Below are 21820 nucleotides of genomic sequence, written 5' to 3' on the forward strand. Positions count from 1 at the left end.
AGACAATTTCAAATATAGACATAATTAGCAGTAACCTTACTAGCATGGTGGCTCCAGAGTACAGTGGTTTACGCATTTGCCTGACAAGCGAAAGATTTTTATTCTGGGAGGGGGGGCTTGTGTCAGGAAGGGCACCCAGCATAAAAGTCCCACTGTGGCAATGTCTCATGAATAAGGGACGCTGCTACCTTATACCACAGTGTAAAACAAATAGATACTTAAAATCCTCTCAGTTATTAAGTCACCTAACTTTGACTGGCGACATTTGGATACATTTTCTTTCTATGATTGTTTAATTTAACACATGTTCTTGCTTTTCTATTTATTGATTCATTGATTTTATTTATTTATTTTTGTATAATAATAAGTCTATATTTGCTGATCGGTGCCTTGGCACACAACACTGATTGTGATTAGTGTTTAAGGACCGTAGTTTGAGTTTCACTCTGTGAATAGGTTTTATAGGTTCACTGCAAACAAATCTACTTTATGGGATTAATAAAGTTATCTGGATCTGAAAAAGTTTAAAGTAGTTTTTAATTAACGTTGCTTGCGTGTATTTGGACTACGGGAGGAAACCACAGCACCCAGATGAAACCCACTGAAAGCAACATGGTTGAGAACGTTTTTCATGTTTTAATGACTAAACATCAACATGCTTGCATTGCCCCTTTGTACAACTTACAGCTAAAACCACTAAATGTTAGACAGAGTTGACATTTAAATTTTAACTAGAGTTAATATTTAGTTGTTGTAGGTAGTTGCTGATGGTATTCAGTTTTAATTCAGCATAAATGTTCTGGAATTCTTGAATCAACTAGAATCATCCGCTTCAGTCTCTTATAAAACATCTTTCTGTTGTTTAAAGTGAAAGGTAAAACTGTTAGTCTTGTTTCACTGCAGGGATCAAGATGACTCAGGTTCACCATGAATGGAGGCTTTTAATACTGAGTGGGATGGTTTTCATTGTCTCGCACACAGCGTTGTACACATGACTCCGTTCCCACTCACCCCAACATTCCTAACCCCCTCAGTCCCCATCCCATTCAGACACCAGCACACACACACACACACACACACACACACACACACACACACACACACACACACACACACACTGTTACACACATATTGGTAACCCCCCAACAACAATGCATGCTGTCACCAAACTCTGGAAAGTGACACAATTGTGCCTCAGCTGACTGGCATTTGTCTGAACTAGCCTGCATGATACAGCATGTCAGTGTTTTTCTGCTATATCAGTGAATGTTTGTTTAGTCTATAAAAGATCTTTCCGTGTAGTTACAGTCTACATAAGTTGATTTCGATTTCTCACTTGAAGGGTTAAATGCCTGGTTAGAAATTCTTGCAGCTACATCTGCTAACAACTAATTGCGGAAATTTCTCTTTGCTCAGAGAAACTCACTATTAAATGACTCCTAAACAATATTCCTTTTGTAGTGGGATTTTTTTTTTTCAGTTGTTCTTGTTTTCCCATACTTTCAGGTCCAAGAAGCTGTATGGGAGAGGCAAAACCTTCAGTTTATAACAGAAGAACATAATGCTTGCTAGATAACATCTGTTTGTATCCCTCAGTGCAAACATTAAGTTTATTTGATTGATTATTATTATTTGGTTGATTATTTCATTTTCAGTTCAACCTATTAACTCATATTTGCTTTAGAATAAGTTTCAGAGTCTCTCTTTCTCTTTTTTTATATTTGCTTTTCTTTTGGATTTGAATGAAAAGCTGTGTTTGTCAGCTCCTGAGACAGCAAGAGGGGTCCTGGTGGTGAATTTGAAACATCTATTGATTCACACGTAGTCTTAGAGAAATAAATACAACTGTGGAATATTTGGCTGGCTGTCTGTGTAAATATAGATCCTCACTTCTCAGTTTGTGTTAAGAAATCGGAATTTATTGGAAGATTGAAAACTCTAGGTGGTCCAGCTAATAGTGGCATATTGTGGTGATTTCCTTTCACCCATTTGGATCTCATCACAGAGCATGAAGTTTAATTGGCAAGATGAGAACCAGGGCCACACAAATATACTGTCAGCAGATGTTACTGTAACTAGCTGTAACAAATTATTCTAATAGCATATCTTGCACCTACATTAATAGATGCATAGTCATTCTTCTCTTAAGCAGGGAAGATGAAACTGTGAGCTACTGTGCTATGACTAAGTGCTGTTGAAGTAAACAAATCTTGAAATTAATTATCACATTTTCTAAATTCAAACAATGTTTTACACAAACATGGCAAAACCTATATGCTGATCATGAATTCGTGTACATCTGCTTAATTACAGCAGTTGACTACAAAAAAAAAGAAAACCAATCCTAAACTCTGTCAGTTGCCTGTTGTTAGTATCTTATTGGTGCTGCTACTAGCAGGGTAAAAAGTTCAGATTTCCCCTGGGCCCAGCCATGCTGAAAATACAAGCAGTCACTGTAGTGAAGGGGATAAAAGTTTGCGCTAGATGGCATATGTTTAGCTTGTACAGTAGGAGCCCTGTTTTCTGTGACTGCAGCAGGTCAGCCTCTGTGTAACGACAGCAGCAGGCAGAGGAGCTGGACCAAAGCCAGCCCTTCAATTCAGGGAGCCTGTTTGTTACAAGTTGGCAACAATTTAATTTTGGCAGGGTATTTACTGTACCCAAGATTGGCAAAGGCAAGCTCTGCTAGAAATATTGTATATGAAGCCCTCAATTGACCAGATACTGTATCTCCCTCTATATTGGCCTCCAATCTACCCTTTACTGCAGACTGCAGCTTGTTCAAAATGAGAGGCACACCTCTTAACTGGAATTGGCAGGTTTGACTCTATCACCCCTATCGTCGCTGACCTGCATTGGCTTCCCATCAAATACCGTATTGATTTTAAAATTCTATTGCTTACCTATAAAATTATAAATAACATTGCTCCCAGCTATCTTGTTGAACCTCTCAGCTTGTACACTCCTGGGAGAGCACTGAGATCAACAAGCCAACTGCTCTTTGTGCAACCTAGGTCACGGCTGAAGAGCAGAGGTGATTGCGCTTTTGCCATAGCTGCACCCAAACTCTGGAATAATCTTCCTACTGCTATTCGCATATCTGAATCGGTTCAATCTTTTAAATCGCAGTTGAAAACCCATTTATTCAATCTAGCCTTCCCTAGTTAGTGTCTGTATCCTGCAAATGTTTTTTTATGTAGTTTTAATAATTTTATTCTATTTTATTGCTGAATAATCTCTTAGTCGAGTTGTGTTTGTATTTTCTTTTGCATATTTTCACTGCGCTGCGGCTAATTAGTGCTCTCCACCTGTTGGTGTATTTATACCCTGTTAATGTTTCTTTCTCTAAATTATTGCATTACTGTAAAGCACTTTGGTGTACCGCTGGTTTTAAATGTGCTATACAAATAAAGTTGTATTGTATTGTATTCACATACACACTGATATTAATTAAACTGACTAAATTACTACCAGACTGCTAAAACCTCTCTTGTATAGACTGATGGACTTGTGCGTTCACTGTTGTTCTAAATTGGCATTGTGACATTTAAAAAACAAAATATATTATTCAAAGCCAAATAGCACCCTTACAATAGGTGATACTTTTATACAACTGGTATAAATACTGTTTGTTACTTAAAATCTGCAATATTTTAGAGACCAACATTCAAGAATATGACTGAGTGTATATATATTTTGAATGAGCTACATTAGGAACTAACAGTGATTGTAGGCTGGGGTGTTTTGCTACTCTTTCATGTCATGTCACCTTTTAGAAACCAACTAACACACTGCTCATTTAGTTTGATAGTGCAACAATCATTATGCAGTATCTCTAGTTTTCTTGCTCAGAACAATACTGGCTCCCACCCCGAGTCCGTCTTGGTAACAATGTCAACTTAATACCTGCAGTGGAGTAGCTTAGCTTACAGTACCGGTCTTGAGTGATGTTATCCCCATCAGCTTGCTTGTAACAGAAGATAAACTCTAATCTTGACTAATCTAGCCAGCTGCACCTCCCTTCTTTGGGGGCTAGCTTGACAGCTCCCCCCACTTGGCTTTAGACCAACTTTGACACCATCGTTATATGAAAACAAGAAGCTTATCTGCATGTGGTGCAGTGTGATGTTGTGAACTGAGTTATTAAATGAAATTTTTATCCTGGATTTGTTTTTCTCTGATAGATCTATAGCTCTGAGTACAGGGAATATTGACTCATGATACTCTATGATATAAGCGAACTGTCAAGATCATATGTTACTTGCCTTTGAAACTATTTCCCCCGGGGCAGCACAGGGCAGAGATGCTTTAAACTTAATATTCATTTTCACAGCATGTACTTCAGAGCTCAGTTCCATGTTAATCCTACTGCAGCAGGAGTAGAAACAACCAGATCTGTCACCAGTCCATACAGTATCAGATTGCTGACAGTATGCAGGCTTGTGTATAAACAGTAAGTAATACAAACTCTATGTAATAGAGTGTGGGCTGTCAGTTTACATGATCCTTTCATGGAAAATTCCTTTAAAGAAGTTTTTACTTGTAGGTTATTTGAGCATTTTAAGAGTTTACCTCCTAATTACAAATTAGTTTACAATATGCCACCAGAGTGCTATCGTAGAAATGTCTTTTTCTTTATTTTATTTTTATTGACATTTCACCATGTAGAAGATGTTTGCCCACACAGAATGATAGGTAGGTTCGTAGTTTTCTGCTTAGGGACTCTCGGTTCTTGGTTTGCAATTGTTACACCAGCTTTTGAACAGTTCAAACCTTTGACATTGAAATGATGGCTCCTCTAACTGTTTTCAGCATTTCCACTGGTAGATTGCTCCATTACATCACAACAATTACCTGAAGAGAGCAGCATTTCTACTCCACATTGTGCCCATCAGTTCTGGGAATCTGTCAATGAGTCACACAGCTTCTTCTTTTCTCCAAGCATAATATTTGTCTCTGATCTGGCACAAACATCTACATTTTCTTAAAACAGATGATTTCCATATCTTGTAATATTACAGATACAGTTATAGTCTTTTGTTTTTGTTTGCTACTTTTTTCTTTTTCTTTTGAGGGACTGACCCACCCGCAGCTCAACATGATTAACTTTAGTAATTTACTCAAATGTGGCTGAGCTAGTCATCCAATTCATGGAATGACTATAGTGCCAAAAAGATAAATCTGAGATGTGTTATCTCCAACATTTTGTCTGTCTGTGTTATATCAACAGCAGAATTGACCCATATAAGACTTTTCTTTTTTTTGCTATTTCTTGTTATTTTTGATATTTAAGAGAACATTACAGCCACAATGCTTTCAGCCCTACTGCTTTGAAAAAATAATTTTGGAAGTATAGTCCATTATTTTGCTCTTTGAACGCTACAGTATTGGTCCAGGGATTCTTTCTTAAAAACACCCTGAACCCCTGGGGAGAGGTACAATGGCAGGATTTCTGTGCATTTTGGGAAAGGAAAGCTTGGCTTCAGTGTTTCATTTTCCTAGTGGAAGCTCACTGCTAACTTGGAATGACAAACATCCATGGTTCCCTAGGGTGAAAAAAAGCATTTAGCTTTGGGAATCTGTCAGGGAACAGGGATTCCATTACCTTCCAGTTACCTATTGAAAATTTGATTCCTTGACATGGGAGAGTGGGTGGCATCTGTGAATTTTGTAGTCTTTGATGCTTTGTGTTAAGTGCTCATCTGTGTTTGGGTAGTCTTAGGGGGTGTAGGCATATATTTAGCTGGATATATTTTTTTAAAAGTGTAGTTCAACATTCAAAATGAATTTAAGTTGTATTAAAGGGGCCCTGTTAAAATCATATCATCATATAGATCTGTATTTTTAGATCTGCTAAAAATGGCATTGCACGATTCACAGTTTAAATTCTTATTTGTACAGCCTTTCAGTTAAGACTGTCTGAAACAGCCAGTTTTTAGCTCCCTTCCTTGTAAGACTACTTTCTTTTATTTGGTTGCCCATTATAAACAGAAGGTTTGAACAGCAGATGGGTGGGACTTCAGAGCAGGTGGAAAAAAACCAACTGTCTCAAACAAGTGTGTAGCCTGTGGTTGTGGCTTAGAGCAATTTCTTAACCATATGTTTACATTAATTTTGTAAGCTTTTGGTCATGTTTAACTCAAACATTGTAATGCTTCATCATAATTACACTGTTGAACAAAGCGCGTCTCAAACGTCCAACAGCAGAAGTCACAGTAAACAGGCTGATTATCTCCGACTGTGATCTCGTGTTGATACAGTGTTTCAGTAAAGCTCCCAATTTGTTCAGTCCTTCTGAGGACAGAGCTTAACAATGAGACTAAAGAAGCGCATGTTGAGACACGCAAACAACTTAAACCAGAATCTAGTTCTAAAATAGAAATTTAGAAGTGTTTTGGTTTGCCTTGGCTGTGATACAGGCCCCCTTCTCTTAATATTAAAGCATGAAGATGAATGTAATCATTATCTTCTTACTTGTTTCTAGCAGTAAGATCTGTTGCCTGGATACTGTCTGAAGGATGGTGCTTTTTTTTTAGTTTGACATTTTCTGTCATAATGTCTTTACTTAAAGCTTAAGACCTTTTTTTCATAGGGTTATTATTAGCTTGGACATTAGGTTGTTTAAGATCAGTACAGAATTAAAACTGTACAAGCTCTAAATCATACTCCCAGTAACAAGGTTTTTGTGTTATCTTGTTGTGGTTTCTGTACTTGCTAATAAAAATATAGAGAAAACACAACTAGGAGTTAACTTATAAAACTTGCTAATATAATGAAGGAACTCATTATGTTTGGACTAGTAATGCATCTAAACTATTTTAAAGTGTTTAATCCTTTACCACGCTGTCTTTGTACATTTAACCACTGAGTCAAGTCTTTCAGTAGCTATTGGAGATGTGTTTACTTGGTAGCTTAAATGGCCCTCTGTTTCAATAAAAGCACCTATTTAAACCTGTTCGATCTAACACTGGCGTCAAGATGTCCATCCAGCTAGACCAAGACCGAAGTGGCTGTCTATTTTACTACAGCTTCCAGTGTGGCTACTGGATAGATGTTTCCGTCATTCACAGGAAAACTGTAGCAGGCAGGATATTGGAGACTAGGAGAGGCCCCTGTAAAAACCTGCGCGCTTGCAAAGCTTAGGTCAGACGGCCAGTATAGACACGGAGGTTCTTTGTTTCTGATCCTACAGAGCTGTGGGGAGCAGTCAGTTAAATTCAGCTAGGTATGGTATGCATGGTATGGTAAGGCATGGCTCTGCATGAGATGGTTAATGTTTAACCTCAGTAACCATCATTATTGGGTTGTTTTTTATCTGTATTGTATCCAGAGTACTTGGCCCTAAAAAGGCTAGACTATAGCTCAAAGGTCATATCACTCTTGTCATTCATTGTGAGCAACTTTGTGGGGTCTGTGTCAAACTGGAACGCCATTTCTTCATAATTTTTTTTCCCCTTTACAAAGTTGTCTTTTATAAATGAATTCACCCTTTCGCTTGCTGTGTCTAACTTCACTCAACATGTGTGTAACATGATCTGGGTTAGTAGAATGGGGATTTGTAGCAGCTAAATTGAAGAGCCAGAATCTGTGCCACTGAGAGGAATTCAAAAGCCCCTAGAGTATTTCCTGAGTAGAGGGGGGTTTGAAGGTTTATTCTCACTCATGTTCATCCCATAAAGCCAGTTTGGGGGTGACAGTTAAGGGCTTGTATGCCCCTGTCCTACCCAAAAGGCTAAATGTAAATATAGAAATATATTAAATTCTCAATTGTACTTATAAAAAAAATCAAAAGCAGGTTTCACATTCATAATTTTGTACCTAACAAAGATACATTGTTTTAAGACAAAAAAAGACATATAACCCCCTCTTATCTTAAAAATTTCCATGCGAACAGCCTTGCAAAAGTAGCAAATAGGCCTCTACTGCTGTCAGTGTTTTTTGTTCTCCCAAGCACTTTAACAGCACAGTTGAACAAATATTTGTGAGTCAATATACAGATATCAAATGTCAGTTATAGCACCCACACCTGTGTTGTCCTCTAAGGACCTCGTTTGTGGGACCAGTATTTTGCTGTCATGTGCTATCTCTTTAATAAGTGCATTAAAGTGAGTCTGCTTGCCCTCAGTTGGGACATTTCTCTTTGCAGCAACACTGTAAACTTGTAGGATTGATATTAGAGTTTTACTTTCGCTTAATGGATGTATTGGTAAAGAATTTTGACTGATTTCTTTACAATTCAGCATTAAATTTGGTCTCACATCATTCAGTTGTGTGTGAGGCCTTTAGACAAATCATCCATAAGTGTATACTATATGTTCGTTAAGTGTCAGCTCAAATGGATCACCATAACGTCTTTCATTCAAAAGTGTTGTTGCATTAGTCTGCCTATTGCCCACTAGACTACCGTGAACACAATTAAATATTGATTTAGGAAGTGTCACACAACTGTTTCATCCCTGTTCCTGTGTAAACACACTCGCCACATGCACCTTTCTGAAGCTGGCAACCAACCCAAAAATATAAGCATCACCTTGAAGCTAAAACAGGACATTTTAATCAACTTAAACCTGCCTGTCATCTCATAATATACCTCACCTTGGACTGTACTCCATCGTCCATTTTAGTCCCCTCTTCTTTTTTGTCTTTTACCCTGACAATTGCCAAGTCATTCCCAGGACAAAAATATCTTCCCCTCATGTCGACTCAAAGACCCACCAAGCATAGAAGAGTATTGGAGGAGAAAACACTGGAGGGAGTTGGGGTGGAAGTGAGCATCTTTGGGGGCCAGGACTTCAGTTAATCCACAACCCAAACATTGTTCCATCATCTAATCTGGGTGGAAATGGGATGGACTGGCTGGAATACTAACATTTAGCTCACAGCGCTGCCATTTTACTTGCAGGAAATTTGGCATGTTTAATCAGAGGGGGCTTATCCAGAGTTGAGGCAAAAGGGAGGCATAAAGAAGAGAACTGGGCATTGGAATTCAGACAGTTAAAGCTCTTAGGAAAACATGTTTGGAAGAGAGCTGTCTCCTCTGCTCTGATTCAAGGTGTATAGTTTGAATGTATGTTATACTGCTATAGTCTAAAGGGTTAGCAGAGTAACAAGCTAAATAGAATTTTAGGTATTTTAAACACTGTAGCACTTTGAAAAGCCCCCTTGTTGTTATTCACAGCTAAATATACAATAGCACTGGGCATGCCTGAGTAGAAAAGGAACTGTATTGTGTGTGAATGGTGTGTGGGAGTGTGTGGCACACTTGGTAAGCTGTTTTTTTTCCTCATTGAGTAATAATCACAATGAGAGAGATTAATTTGTAAAAAGAAACCTTTTGATGGTGTAGGTTAGAGTTCAATGAAACAGTTTTTACAAACCTAATTAATACAGGTTGTCCCCCTTGTGGGACAATCAAAGGATTATTCTATTCTATTCTATTCTATTCTATTCTATTCTATAGCATAATTGTTTTCTGCTCTCTTGGTTAGAAATCTTTTCCCAATCCAAATTTCTCCCACTGCGCTCACATGCAGCTTTACAATTTGCTACACAAACAATTTATTCTGCAGTTTCTCCAGTGTTGTGTAATACTTCCGCCCTTACTTTAACATAATACGGTATCTGCAGTTCTTTTTTTCTTTCCTTCCTTCTTTCTTTCTTTGTTTTTTTTTTCATATTAAATGCCAATACTTTATTCTTGAGATGTTTGAAATTTGACCTTCTTGTTTAGTGTCAAGCTTCATCAAAAGATATGTTTATGTGAATGCTGAGCCATCTTTTCATCCAGCATTTCATCTTTGATGTGAAAGGAAATGACAAAGAACGGCTTTTACGGCCAAATTTAAAGAACTAACAAAAACAAAACGGCGAGTTTTCTCCTTGCTCGTGTCCTAATGGGATTAATGGGTTAAAATGCTTAGTTTTATATAATAATGGCTGTTGAATTTAAAAAGATCCATATAAAAAATAGTATAATACTTTTTAATGTCATTGGTTATTAAATGAATAAACCTGTGCTGTTATACACAGTTGTTTACACCATTATGGGGTATTAAATGAACAGCTGCATTGGCATTGCCCACATTTCTATCATGATCCATGGAAAATATTCAAAATTTAAAGGGAAAATCCTACTTAATGTACCTGTTTAAAATGTGATGACAACGTGTTTACTTTGCAAGAGGCCACAGCTTGCATGGTTTCCAGTTGACATTATGAGTTTAACTCCCAATGATATCTATTGACACCATATATTTAAAGATTTATGGATGCAGGAAAGGCTAAGACTGCATCTTTTGCAAGCACCCTTTGAAAAGTAAACTAACTTGGATGACATGTGCAACTAGTAAATTAAAAGTAGTTTTTGAATACTCCCTTAACAAGGTAGTGGCAACAGATTAAATGTTAGTTTAAACTGTTAACTTAACTTTGTTAATATTGTACCATATGTGTCACCTCTCTCATGAGTGGGAGTTGATTCATTGCTCTGTTGAAGAGAGATGCAAAAGTTGAGCCAAGTGTGGAAAACTTGCTACACTCAAAGTTCACCTACTAGTCTTTGGGAATTACTGTCACAGGGTGTTTAGCTGAATGTAACAGATTTGGTGTGTGTGACTATGTTTGTCTGTCTTTTTCCTGCTAATTGAAACCAGGTGACAAGCGGTTGGGCACTTGCACGCTTGTATGCAAGGGTGAAAAGGAGAAGTGGTTACTATTAAAACTGACAGTCGTGTTGACCAGTGTCTCAAGAGTAGAAAATTATTTGTATTACCAGTAACATGTAGCAGCATCACCACCAACATGGGGCACTCAGCACTCAGGTACAGTTAAAAAGAAAAAAGAAAAACATGAAGGTCATAACACGAGAAAACCTTTCAACTTAAAAGCTATTTTACCTTTGAGTGAGAGAGTCACCTTCTACTCACTGAAAACCAAAGAAAAAAATCAGCAAGACAGAAAAAAGCCTGGTTGCATTTGGAAAGAACCAAACAGGACATGTGTTTTATATTCTGACATTTCAATTATGATATCTTAAAACTAGGGCCTCCAGTTAACTGACTTCTGTGTGTCCAGCACTAACGTATCTCCATAAAAATCAGAATAACTGCAGTCTTTAAAGAGCTGCAGTGTTTTTACAGTGATGACTAACAAATGTTAATATCAAAAACCTCTGTCATAATGTAATCAGGATTATAAACCCTTTTTACAATATTACAATTCATAACAATAAGACTTATCAATTACCTTTAAATGAGTCAGCACTTTGCATGTGCAGTTTTAGGAAAGTTATTTAAGGATTCTAAGCAATCCTGTGAAAAACTAAGACACCCTATGATTCAGTAGCAGCAATATTGTGAATTACTTACTTTATCGGTATCTCACATTGTTGGCCCACTTTTCCTTATATCATCACTTATCTTCAGTGAGGTTTGCCAGCAATAATGTATGCACAGCTGTCTTAAGGGCCCACCACAGCTTTTCAGTTAGGTTGAGGTCTGGACTTTGACTGGGCTTTGCGACCCTTTGGCTAACAAAAGGAATGAATCATACTATTTTAGATTTGGTGTTTGTGGTAGGATCGTGCTGTATGACACAGTCTCAGACAAGCTTTAGTTATCAGACATATGGCCTTAAATTTAACTCTAGAGTTCTTATACATAGACGGTCAACTTGGTAACTTCAAGCTGCCCTGGTCCTGTGGCTGAAAAATAAGCCAAAATTATCGCCCCTTCACCACTGTACTTGAAAAGTACAGTATGAGTTGTTTGTGCTAATATGCTGTGTTGGAACTTTCACCAAAGATTGTCCTTTGCATTATGTCCAAGTTCTCCTTTGTCCAAAGGACAGAGAAAGGTTTTATTCAGCTCAGACTACTTTGCAAGCTTAAGCCATGCTGCCATCTTCTTTTTAGAGAGAAGAGGCTTGTTCCACACTTGTTCAGTCTTTTTGTAATTGTACTTATTGTACTCAAGAAATTCAAAATTAAACATGCTAACTGAGATGTGGCTCTTGGGTTTTCTTCAGTACATTTTTGTCAATCCTTGATCTCTATATATTTTTGGTTTCATGTGCAGTTTCAGTCTTTGGTAGTTCATTTTTATTGTTTTGTTTGTCCATTTGTGTTAAAACATAAAAATGCTCCTCATTCATGAATTAAACTTTATTATAACTGTAGCTATAGCTCCACCACAAGAAAATGTCTTTCTCGGATTCAGTGTGACCTTTCATTTTACTGTTTCCGATTTAGCATGAGATTGACCACATTTTTATTTTTATTTTTAACCAACTAGATTTGTAGTTAAATATTTATCTGGACCACGATTGCTCTTCGAGTGTCAGTTGACAGCTCCAGTCTAACATGTTAATGTGATGAAACTTCTTCTCAAAGAAAACCAGTGTGTCTTGCTGAGTAGGAGCAGTACATGACTAAGCATTGGTTTTGTAGGTTTCCCACGCCAGATGACTCTCACAGGATCCACCATGTGCCTGGAAACATTTGTGCTCTTTGGACTGAAATGTGACAGTACTGCTGAGAGTGTTTGTGTTTTAAAAGGAAATCTATTGCATACTGGGGGTGGGGTGGGGGGGTGGTGGAAAAAATGTATCCATACAGGGACACCAAATATTTAATATTTCCACCCATCCATCCGTCCATCCATCCTCTTCCACTTATCCAATTCAGGGTATTGATATTTAGATAAATAAATCTGAAATTGAACTGACTCAACTGAAAAAAACATCCAACAGTGTACACACTTAGCTTGACAAAGCTATCTTCCAATTCAGACCAATCTAAAGGCACATTCGCATTGAGTAAAAATAGGACCGCAACCTCTTTGCGTTTATAAACTCTATCTTATAACAATATTTATGACAAGTTTTAGTGCCAGTGTTGGTATTCTTAACAATATAATTTTGCAGCAAAAAATAAATAAATAACTGAAGTGATATGACTTTCTTATTGGATACAAACAATACTGACAAAGTTTAACTTTTAAGGACAGAATTTGAAAAAAGGTGATAACTCAGCAAATTGTTTTTATGTCATATTATGGATGAAGTATTGTGATATTATCATATTGTGGTGTGTCTGGTGATTCCTACCACTTTTGAAACTATTCTGTTTAACTAGTCTGTTTCAGTGTTTTTTTCCTTTCCTTCTCTTGAACTGCACACTTTATTTATTCCTTCCTTTCCCTCTTTATTGTGCTCTGCATGACTATAAATCAACATAATTCATTGCTGCTGCCTACGGCGTGTGGTACAAAGGTCTTGCATAACATGCTGTCCCACACATATTTTTTTCTATTTTATCTTTGAGATTGAAAATTAAATGATGTTTTGTACCTAAATGCTTTCCTTCTGACAGCAGTCTTTATTGCATTTTTTCAGTTCAGCCTTTCACAAGTTTTACTCTATAAAACTCACTCATCTATCAGATAAACTGAGCATTCCTGCTCTGTGATTGGACTATTGCACTCCAGTGCTGATTCTACTATTTCCTATAATAACATGCCAATTAGTTTCTATTAACTGTCATTGCTTGCTTAATACCTGTTTCATAATACTCTTTTGTTCATTGTCTCCAGGCTGGGCAACAGCACTACTGCCGTTCCAACTTTGCTCAATTGACTTAAAAACTTTAGCCACTTCCTCAAAGCCATTTGTCTTAACTCCTGCCAAAAAGAAGGAAAAAGAACTTTGGTGTTTGCATCCTGTAAACACATGCTGACATCAAATACATATACTGATGGGTTTGTAGAAGCCTGGGTCACTGAATGCTTTTTGATGTGTTGTCCAATAGGGGTCTCTGTGTTTGTGTCGGTTGATAAACTGTTGTTAGTCACTGGCATTTAGGGCTAGATTGTGCGAACATGCTTGTTTGATCATCCCTCTGGCTGTTTTTGCTCTGCAAACTGGATCTGGTGATGCTGTCTCCAGATCAGTCTAACATGAAGAAAGGCTGGATGTGCTGATGATTGTTGTGATTTAATGGGGAGCTGCCATGTCAACTTCAGAGGCAAGATCCAATATTATCCCAAATCTTATAAAACCTCTGCCAACTCATAGAAACCTCATGATGTATGCTAAAGATTAGGCATGGGGCTCAAAGATGGACACGGTATTCCGTTTTCCAGATTCACATGGGCCCCAAATACCTTAAGTACCTCAGTTTGCTAACTGGAAATTACTTTGTTACAGGATTTGGAGCTCATTCTTACACTGAAAAATGGTGGTTTCTAGCAAATCCCTAATGATATGTTGATAAATAGATTTTCTTTCCATACTTCGTCACATAAAACTTGAACTTCATTCTCTTAAATACAACAGATGGTTTTTCTAGATAATACTTTATGTAGTTATAATCTCTTGTCTTAGAAGCTAGTCCAAAATGTCTTTTATGTGGGATAAAATATGTTCCAACTGTCAGCTAACTGTTGGCTCAATGCTAAAGACATGTTTTGTTTTTTGTTTGAAAGTATGAAGTTCAGAGTTCATTCAACATAATTTTCACAATTTAAAAAAACTCACATATTGTGCTCCATTGGATAAACAGTGCACAAAAATATACACAAATGCTGACTCATCTCATTTGACATAAGTAAAAGTGCTTATTGAGAAATTAACCTAGCTTGCTCAGATCAACCCGACCCCAGATCAACTTCCCAGTTCCTTTTCTTTCCCATTTATACAAACGCCAACACACTGTGCACAGAGCGAAGGCTCTGTAGTCACAATGAAGGATCCCTGTGATGGTGGCAGTGGCGGCAGGCACTGAAAAGGTCTGGATGACTAATCATAGTTAGATACCACTCCTTATATTTGGGTGAACTTCTTGAGGCTCCATAAGACTGGGTACCTCCGGCCAGAGAGTCTCCTCTTATGAACAGTCATTTGTTCGTAATTTCACTCCTTTTTAATGTATTTATTTATTTATTGTCTTTGGAAATCTCCCTTTTTATCAAGTCCTTTATTTTCAAAAAAGCCAAAGGCAAGATTTTATCTTTTTATGATACTAAAAACTTGGCAGTTTACGCTCCATTTCTGTGCCAAGATGGTGTTTTGTCTTGAACTGGAAAGTTGATTTACTGTAGATTCTCCAGTACTGAACACATTGAGTGGTTTTATTGTGTCGCTTGCTTTGAAAAGACACTCGACTTCACAAATCACGCAGCAGCATTATTGTTTATTTCTGTTCCTCCTGCACTTCTTAGTGAATTGCTAGGTTACATACTCTTGCCTTTGTTCTGTTAATCAGAAGCATTTACAGATTAGGATAGATTCCTGCCCAGTTGAATTAACAAGATTACCGGCCCTAGGCCAGAAGACGTATTTACATGTGTTCTTGGACCTGAACACACAATGTTGGATTCCACCAGGATTATGCAACACACTTAAGGCAACATCCTGTGAAGCAGAATGTGTTTGACTACAAAGGAGGCATGTGGTTATAAAGCAGTCTGTGGGTTGGAAGCACGTCTCTGTTTATGTTCACCAGCCCCTGAGCTAGCAGCTTTCAGCTCTTTAACAGGCCAATAACACTTTGCCCAAGGGTCCTGATGTAAGTAATGTTTTACTTTTACAAGTCACAAAAAACAGCTTCTCTGTAAATCTTGAGCTATTACTTGATAATTTGGGACAGGTAGTGGTCCAAAGCAAGGCCTCTGAGATTACTGCAATGGCTTTGTTTTCATTGGATGTCAGTCACAGTGGAAGGATTGCAGTTATCTGGTTCAGACAGGGAGCCAACACTGATAGTCTTAGACTCAATGGTTTGATGGAAGGCTCTTTGATATAGCTGTTGTTATGACTGCCGTTCCTAGTTTTTCATTTTTCTTGGCGATATTTTTTTAGTAAATTGTTTTGAAATTGTGGTCCACCGTCAGATATGATTTAACTGTGGAGGAGACTCCTAACTTCACATGTTTTATCTCTCAGAACATGAAAGCAAAGTCTCTTTGGAGTTTCCATGCTAGCCTTTTATTGGGTATTCGTTTTCAGAAATCGTTTCATTAAAGTAAAAAATAGATTCACACACACCAATGCTCCCTCAGGGATACTTGATTTGGCAAAAGTTTGACTCTGCAAGCTTCATTCATGCATTTCCAAACCAACGGGGACTTCTTTTATTTGTTGATGTAAGAATAATAGTAATGGCTGCTCTAGACATGAATCCATGAGAATTAGTTTGGTCTGGACACATGAAGGGCTTCTGAAGGAAAAGGAAGCGAAAAGAAGGAAAGTAAAGCCAATCAACAACGTTCAATTGTGTGTGAAACAATGTGGGCAACATTCCACTGAAAACAACAAAGGCAACAAATTCCTCTTTTTAATTGAATACCCTCACATGACCCTGAAGGGGTTAGAAAACACATTCATATCCAGAAGCTTCCAGGTCTTTACAGCTTTATCTTTGCGTTGACAGCTTTTAAATTTGAAATGTTCTCATCGGAATATTTGTTTTTGTGATCAGGAAATAGTTTTTGTGGTATTAGTCTTTCCATTATAGCTGCTGTAAGTAATGTTTTTGTTGAAATCTTTATTGCCCACTTGAAATTTTCTTTTGTAGATTTCTGTGTCTTTATATTTAACCTGCAGGTAATAACATTTTAATAGCTGATGCAACAGAGATGCAAGGCCACGCAGGTAGCTAGCCTCTTATTATAAATAATGATTCTTATTTTTAATGTCACCACTGGTATGCCCATTATCAACAAGTATTTTACCTAATATGTCCATTTGATTTTGTATTTTGCTCAAATGGTATAGTCAAACTAAGAATTCCCTTGGGTCACAGAGGAGTTAGGAGTGTCTTCTAACAGATGTGCCACAGATGTGCATGAATCAAAGTCCTTGGCTTGTGTGCAGACACTGCCAAACTGAAAAGCAGGATAATGAGGATACCAAACCCTTTACATTTTCTACAGTTCGGAACTTTCTGTAGTAAGAAGTCAAACATGTAATTGATATTAATGTGCATGAACCCCAAAAGGCAATATATTAATTGATTTACCCTTGGAGACACTGGTTTCCACCGAGGATTTTTGACCTACTGAAGGCCAATAAAATGAAATATGGGATTTATTGGATTTGGCAAAAAAGCTTAATATTCACGTACAGTTCTAAACATTTTTTTCATTGTTTCTTTTTTCATGAAATTATGATAGTTTATGTGTATTCCACTGAAATCATAAAATACCACCTGTAAGGACATTATAAGTCGGCATAGAAAGTTTTTTTTAAAATTTTATTTTAAAGAATAATGGCCTGTGTTGTTTTTGTCTGTCTAGTCCACTGACCATAAAATGTTGCTGTCTTGAAACAAACCAGGGAATGCTATTTTTAATGTGCTGAAACCTGGGATTGCTATTCAGTAACGCTAATCCCCTGGGAAGGATAATCTCTCATGCACAACACTACAGTATGTTACAAAGTATTGTAAGACCTGGAAATTTCATTCTCAACTGTAAAAAGGATGAAAATGCCATTAGCTAATAGTGGGATCATTTAGCTGTCCTCTAGTTGTAAAATCTCTCACAAAAGAATCTTTTGTGTTATAAAATATTTATTTGGTGTGGTTTTGGAATAGATTTAATCTTACTGTTTAAGTTAAGCATGAGCACGAAGAGCCAAGACAATTTTCTGGCAAGGTAACTTTACCCTGAATCAAAGTGACTCCAACTACTACTGGCAGTCAATGAAGAAAATGTACATCGATAGTCGTCTGCTTGACTAAACCAATTAACATTTGGGGAATTATTTGATTTATTCCTGAGTTAGATGTGACCATTCTAAACACTCTAATTTCTGTAAATTTTATAACAGATGATAATAAATATTGGAAACAGGGAGGGTTCCCTCTATATACAGCCTGGCTGTATATAGAGGGAACAAAATGCATGTAGGAGGATCACAGAACCTCATTCTATAACATGTTGTATCTTGTTTCCAACTGCAAGACCATTTATGGGATTGTTATCGCAGTGTGCGTGTGTGCGGGCATGTCATTATGACACAGTGTGGTCCTAGACACATCTATGCACACTGGTGCATAAACACACAGGTGCACACTGGCTGCTCTTTTTGTCTGTATGTCCATAAACTATACAGCAGTGCAAATTAAGTTTAAAGATAATGACATCCAACCCATGAACACTATTGTGGGGTGCCATTTTCCCACAATTTTTTTTATTTGTTAGGTATTTGTAAGAAAAATAATGCAAATACAAGTCTGCATAGTGCACATCAGCTATTGTGCAGGTTAATCAAATAAAATATAACAAACTGGCTCTATTCCCTGCTTGCAGATTAAGTTTAAGATTGAGTTTCCCTGTGTCTCACTTACACAACTTGCACAAGAGGAATTACGCTTTTAAAGGAACATGTTGTCATTTTTTTCTAAACCTTACCAAGTAGATGTTAGTGACTAATCCTAACCTGCGAGTAAAAACGACATCAAACAGTGAGTGGGGGAGAAAAAGTAAAACCAAGGTCCAAATTTTGGTCTCCTGGCACATAATCCTGCATTTTATGCATCCCTGCATTGTATGTCTGTAAAGAGGGTCTAGGCACAACACATGTTTTAGAAAAAAACTTTTAACTCTTAGAATAGACCTTTGTCCGATTCATGTTTAATTCAAGAAATATTAGTTCTTTGTGCAGAGCAGGTCCGTTGCAGTGTGGGTTTGTGAACCATCTGTTTGCACTGTAAGGCAGACTTTTAGGCCTCACACTCAGGCTTCACTCATTGCTTTTGTGCTGTCAACACCAGACACACAATGGCCTGTTCATAAGTGCTGCTGCAGTATGGAATAGTGGCAGTGAATAGCTAAATGTCAGCAAAGTGATAAATTCTCTGCCACTTTCCTTTCACTGCTTATCTCTTTATCTGCCTCTCCTGAACACCAAACATCACGCCTCTCGTAGAAATGAGGCCTACTGTCGGCCCACTCATTGACACACAGCAGTCCATTTCTTTTGTAAGAGGTCCAGGTTCCCAAACTAGCCAAGAAGCTGACAGAAAGATCCAGCCAGGCCAGATACTCTACATCTCCACGCTTTTTCTTTTCCCCACAGCTGTGCAAACAAATGTGAAAGAAATTCTCAGGAAATTTAATCTTGTAATTGTTTTGGCTTTTAAAAGAGCATTCTAAAGAGGTCTCCTCATTTTACACCAACTGTCTGCCAGCGTTTGTGGGAATAAATAGATTTTAAGTAGGCTTGGTCCTAAAAGTCTCGCAACAGCAGATTTTTGGAGGTAATTATTTCAACACTGGAGTTGCACTAAAGATTGCTTGTATTTTATCTATCTGTCTATTTGTCTGTCTGTGCAAAATGCACGCATGTGTTTGTCATTGACCAGTTTTACACATAAAAGTAGCTCAAAAAGCTTAAGAGCTTTAAAATAGAATCCAGAATCTCTTGCAGTAAGGAACAACCATCACTTCTCACAGTAACTGAAACTAAATGTCACATCTGAGATTCATACATATCTGGTGCAATATTTGTCCAAGTAAATGCATGTTTTATGATGTACAGTAGTTGTTCACATGCAAGCTGGCAGCTTTTTTTTCCTCAGAGGGTCTGACCAACTATTACCCGATAAATCCCCTGTCCCACCACATTAGCCTGCCAGAGCCACTTGGCTGGGATGACTGCAGCTTATGTCAAGCTTGTTAGCATTTAGCGTTGTTGACTTGAGAGGGACTTGATATATATCCGAGAAGTCTTTGTGCACCTCTCCACACAATCTATCCAGTTCAAAGAAAGATTTAAAAGGTGTGCTGATAAATGTTGCTTTTTGGTTTTCAGCAGTGAATGCCACTAAACACAATTTTTGGTGCACTTTTTTTTTTCATTCTTAATTTTTCTTTTAACCTGAAGCCCTCTTTACATGTTATATGTTGCTAACTCAATCCTTTTACTCCCATCTGCAGGCTGTGACAGGAAGATGTTTTGGTGAGAAGGATTTCCGAGGAGGTTTGGAGAATGGAATACTACTGTGCGAGTAAGTTGTGACTATATTTGTTATTGTTGTTGTTGTTTTGTTTTTTTCTTGTAATCTAGTAGCAGAATGTTACACATCTCTGGTTTGTACGTTTATTATTCTTGAATAGTTTTCAATGATTAGTCATCTTACCAATTCATTGTAATGTTTTTGTAATTTAATTGTACATATGCTGTTTGGTTTAATACTTATAGTGGTACTGTATTTGTTTCAGTATCATAATGCTCTGGTTGGTAAACGTAAAATAATCACACACTATTTAAAGTGAATAGAAAGAACTTTAGCAGTCAAGCAGGTTTTTGTTTCAAGTACTTTGAAGTGTGGTCCAGTGATCAAAACGACTGGCGTCCGGTTCAATTGTCGTCTAGTTTGACTCTTGAACTGGTATACCCACTCATATTGAGTCGAGGTGCTGAAACGAGACTGAAAACACTCACATGCACTTGCGCTTTCCTCTTCCACGTTCCAGTTGCTGCCGGTGTTGCACAAACCCAGCGTTTGTGCTGTCTTTATTGTGAATACAGATATCAGAGCCAATTTACCAGTGTGCCCACTGGTTTGGGGATTTCTGGGAAATCATGGAATATTTAGACGTGCAGTAGTACTGTAAGTCTCAAAAATAAAAGCCTGACATTGCTTTCTAAGTGACTGACAAAAGGGGGGAAAATTACAACCAAGTAAATAAAGACTAATTTAGCCATTTGTGCTGGATTAAAAGTGGCAATGCAAGTATTGCTATGGCATCATAAGATTTCCCTATTAAGTCCTGAGATAAAGTGACAGATGCTGTCGGAGAAATGGAAAGTCGTGCAATGTCCGGGATAATCTTGAGAGTAAATGGCTACAGATTGACTGTAGCCACTGTAGCAGATTGATTACAGACTGGGGATCATTGAAACAGTGCATTTATAGAGGTCATTGGCAAGAGCTGTGATCAAAATTGTGAGTCCTTGGTTACTGGATCACATGACATCCTCTTGGCCCCAAAACTGCACAACCAGTCAAGTAATTCATTTACATATAATTCAGGTAGAGAAGAGACCTGATTGAATCAGTTTAAATGCTCTCCAACCTCTTCCTCATGTTCCTGATATTCAAAGAATTAGGAAATGTCCCTGTACACACTCATAAGATTATTTGTTTATGCGTCTAGATTTCTTTTGACTGTGCCTTTGTTTTGATAATAAATGACATGTCTCTCACAGTTCAACCATGTTAATGGCTGAAAGTGAAATTTTCAGGAGACACTAGTGGGCCTCTTTTCCCAGCATATAAGTTTGTTTATAAACATGTTTTGGGGGAAATGGTTTTCAAATCCCACTGTGGCTTTGATGGAATTATTCAAAGTCTTACATTTTAAAAAAGCAGACAAACATTCACATTCCAGGCAATTTTCAGAGTGAAAATATTGTCTTCTCTGATGCCATTACTCATTCTCCCCACCTACACATCTTAATATATTGGCATGTAGGTAGGATTAAGAACTGCCTTCTCCTGGGGTTGTTCAGAATTATTCTTGGAAATATACAGTGTAGCAGGAAATCTTCAACTTAACGTAGGAGTACATGAGGCATGCTGAGGGAAAGAGAGTTCACTGAAAAGGTAAATTACAGCACTTCATCTCAAAATACCTGCTGAAATACTATGAACACCATAAGACTGTTGATATCTAATACCTCGTATCCAAGGGCGGATTTTTCCTTTTTAGAGGAGAATCATTACAGCGCTTCCTCTGATGAAAACACGCACAAAAGATGAAACTGGAGACAGAGAGGAAGGGAGAGAGAGGCGGGAATGCTGAAACTGCTTGTT

General features: G+C 37.6%; 1 protein-coding gene across 7 annotated transcripts in view; it reads left to right on the forward strand.

Moving 5' to 3' along the window:
* Window positions 1-21820, forward strand: part of LOC102311877 (LIM and calponin homology domains-containing protein 1) — an 81950-nt gene that overhangs the window by 12988 nt on the left and 47142 nt on the right. For all 7 annotated transcript variants that reach the window (XM_042221749.1, XM_042221745.1, XM_042221750.1 and 4 more), the window contains exon 2: window positions 19938-20008. In XM_042221749.1, coding sequence (XP_042077683.1) covers window positions 19938-20008 — 71 coding nt within the window. The remainder of the gene's footprint in view (window positions 1-19937; window positions 20009-21820) is intronic.

The sequence above is a fragment of the Haplochromis burtoni genome, unplaced genomic scaffold (assembly GCF_018398535.1).
Source record: "Haplochromis burtoni strain Fernald_Lab_line unplaced genomic scaffold, NCSU_Asbu1 Contig_73, whole genome shotgun sequence".
Lineage (NCBI taxonomy): Eukaryota > Metazoa > Chordata > Actinopteri > Cichliformes > Cichlidae > Haplochromis > Haplochromis burtoni.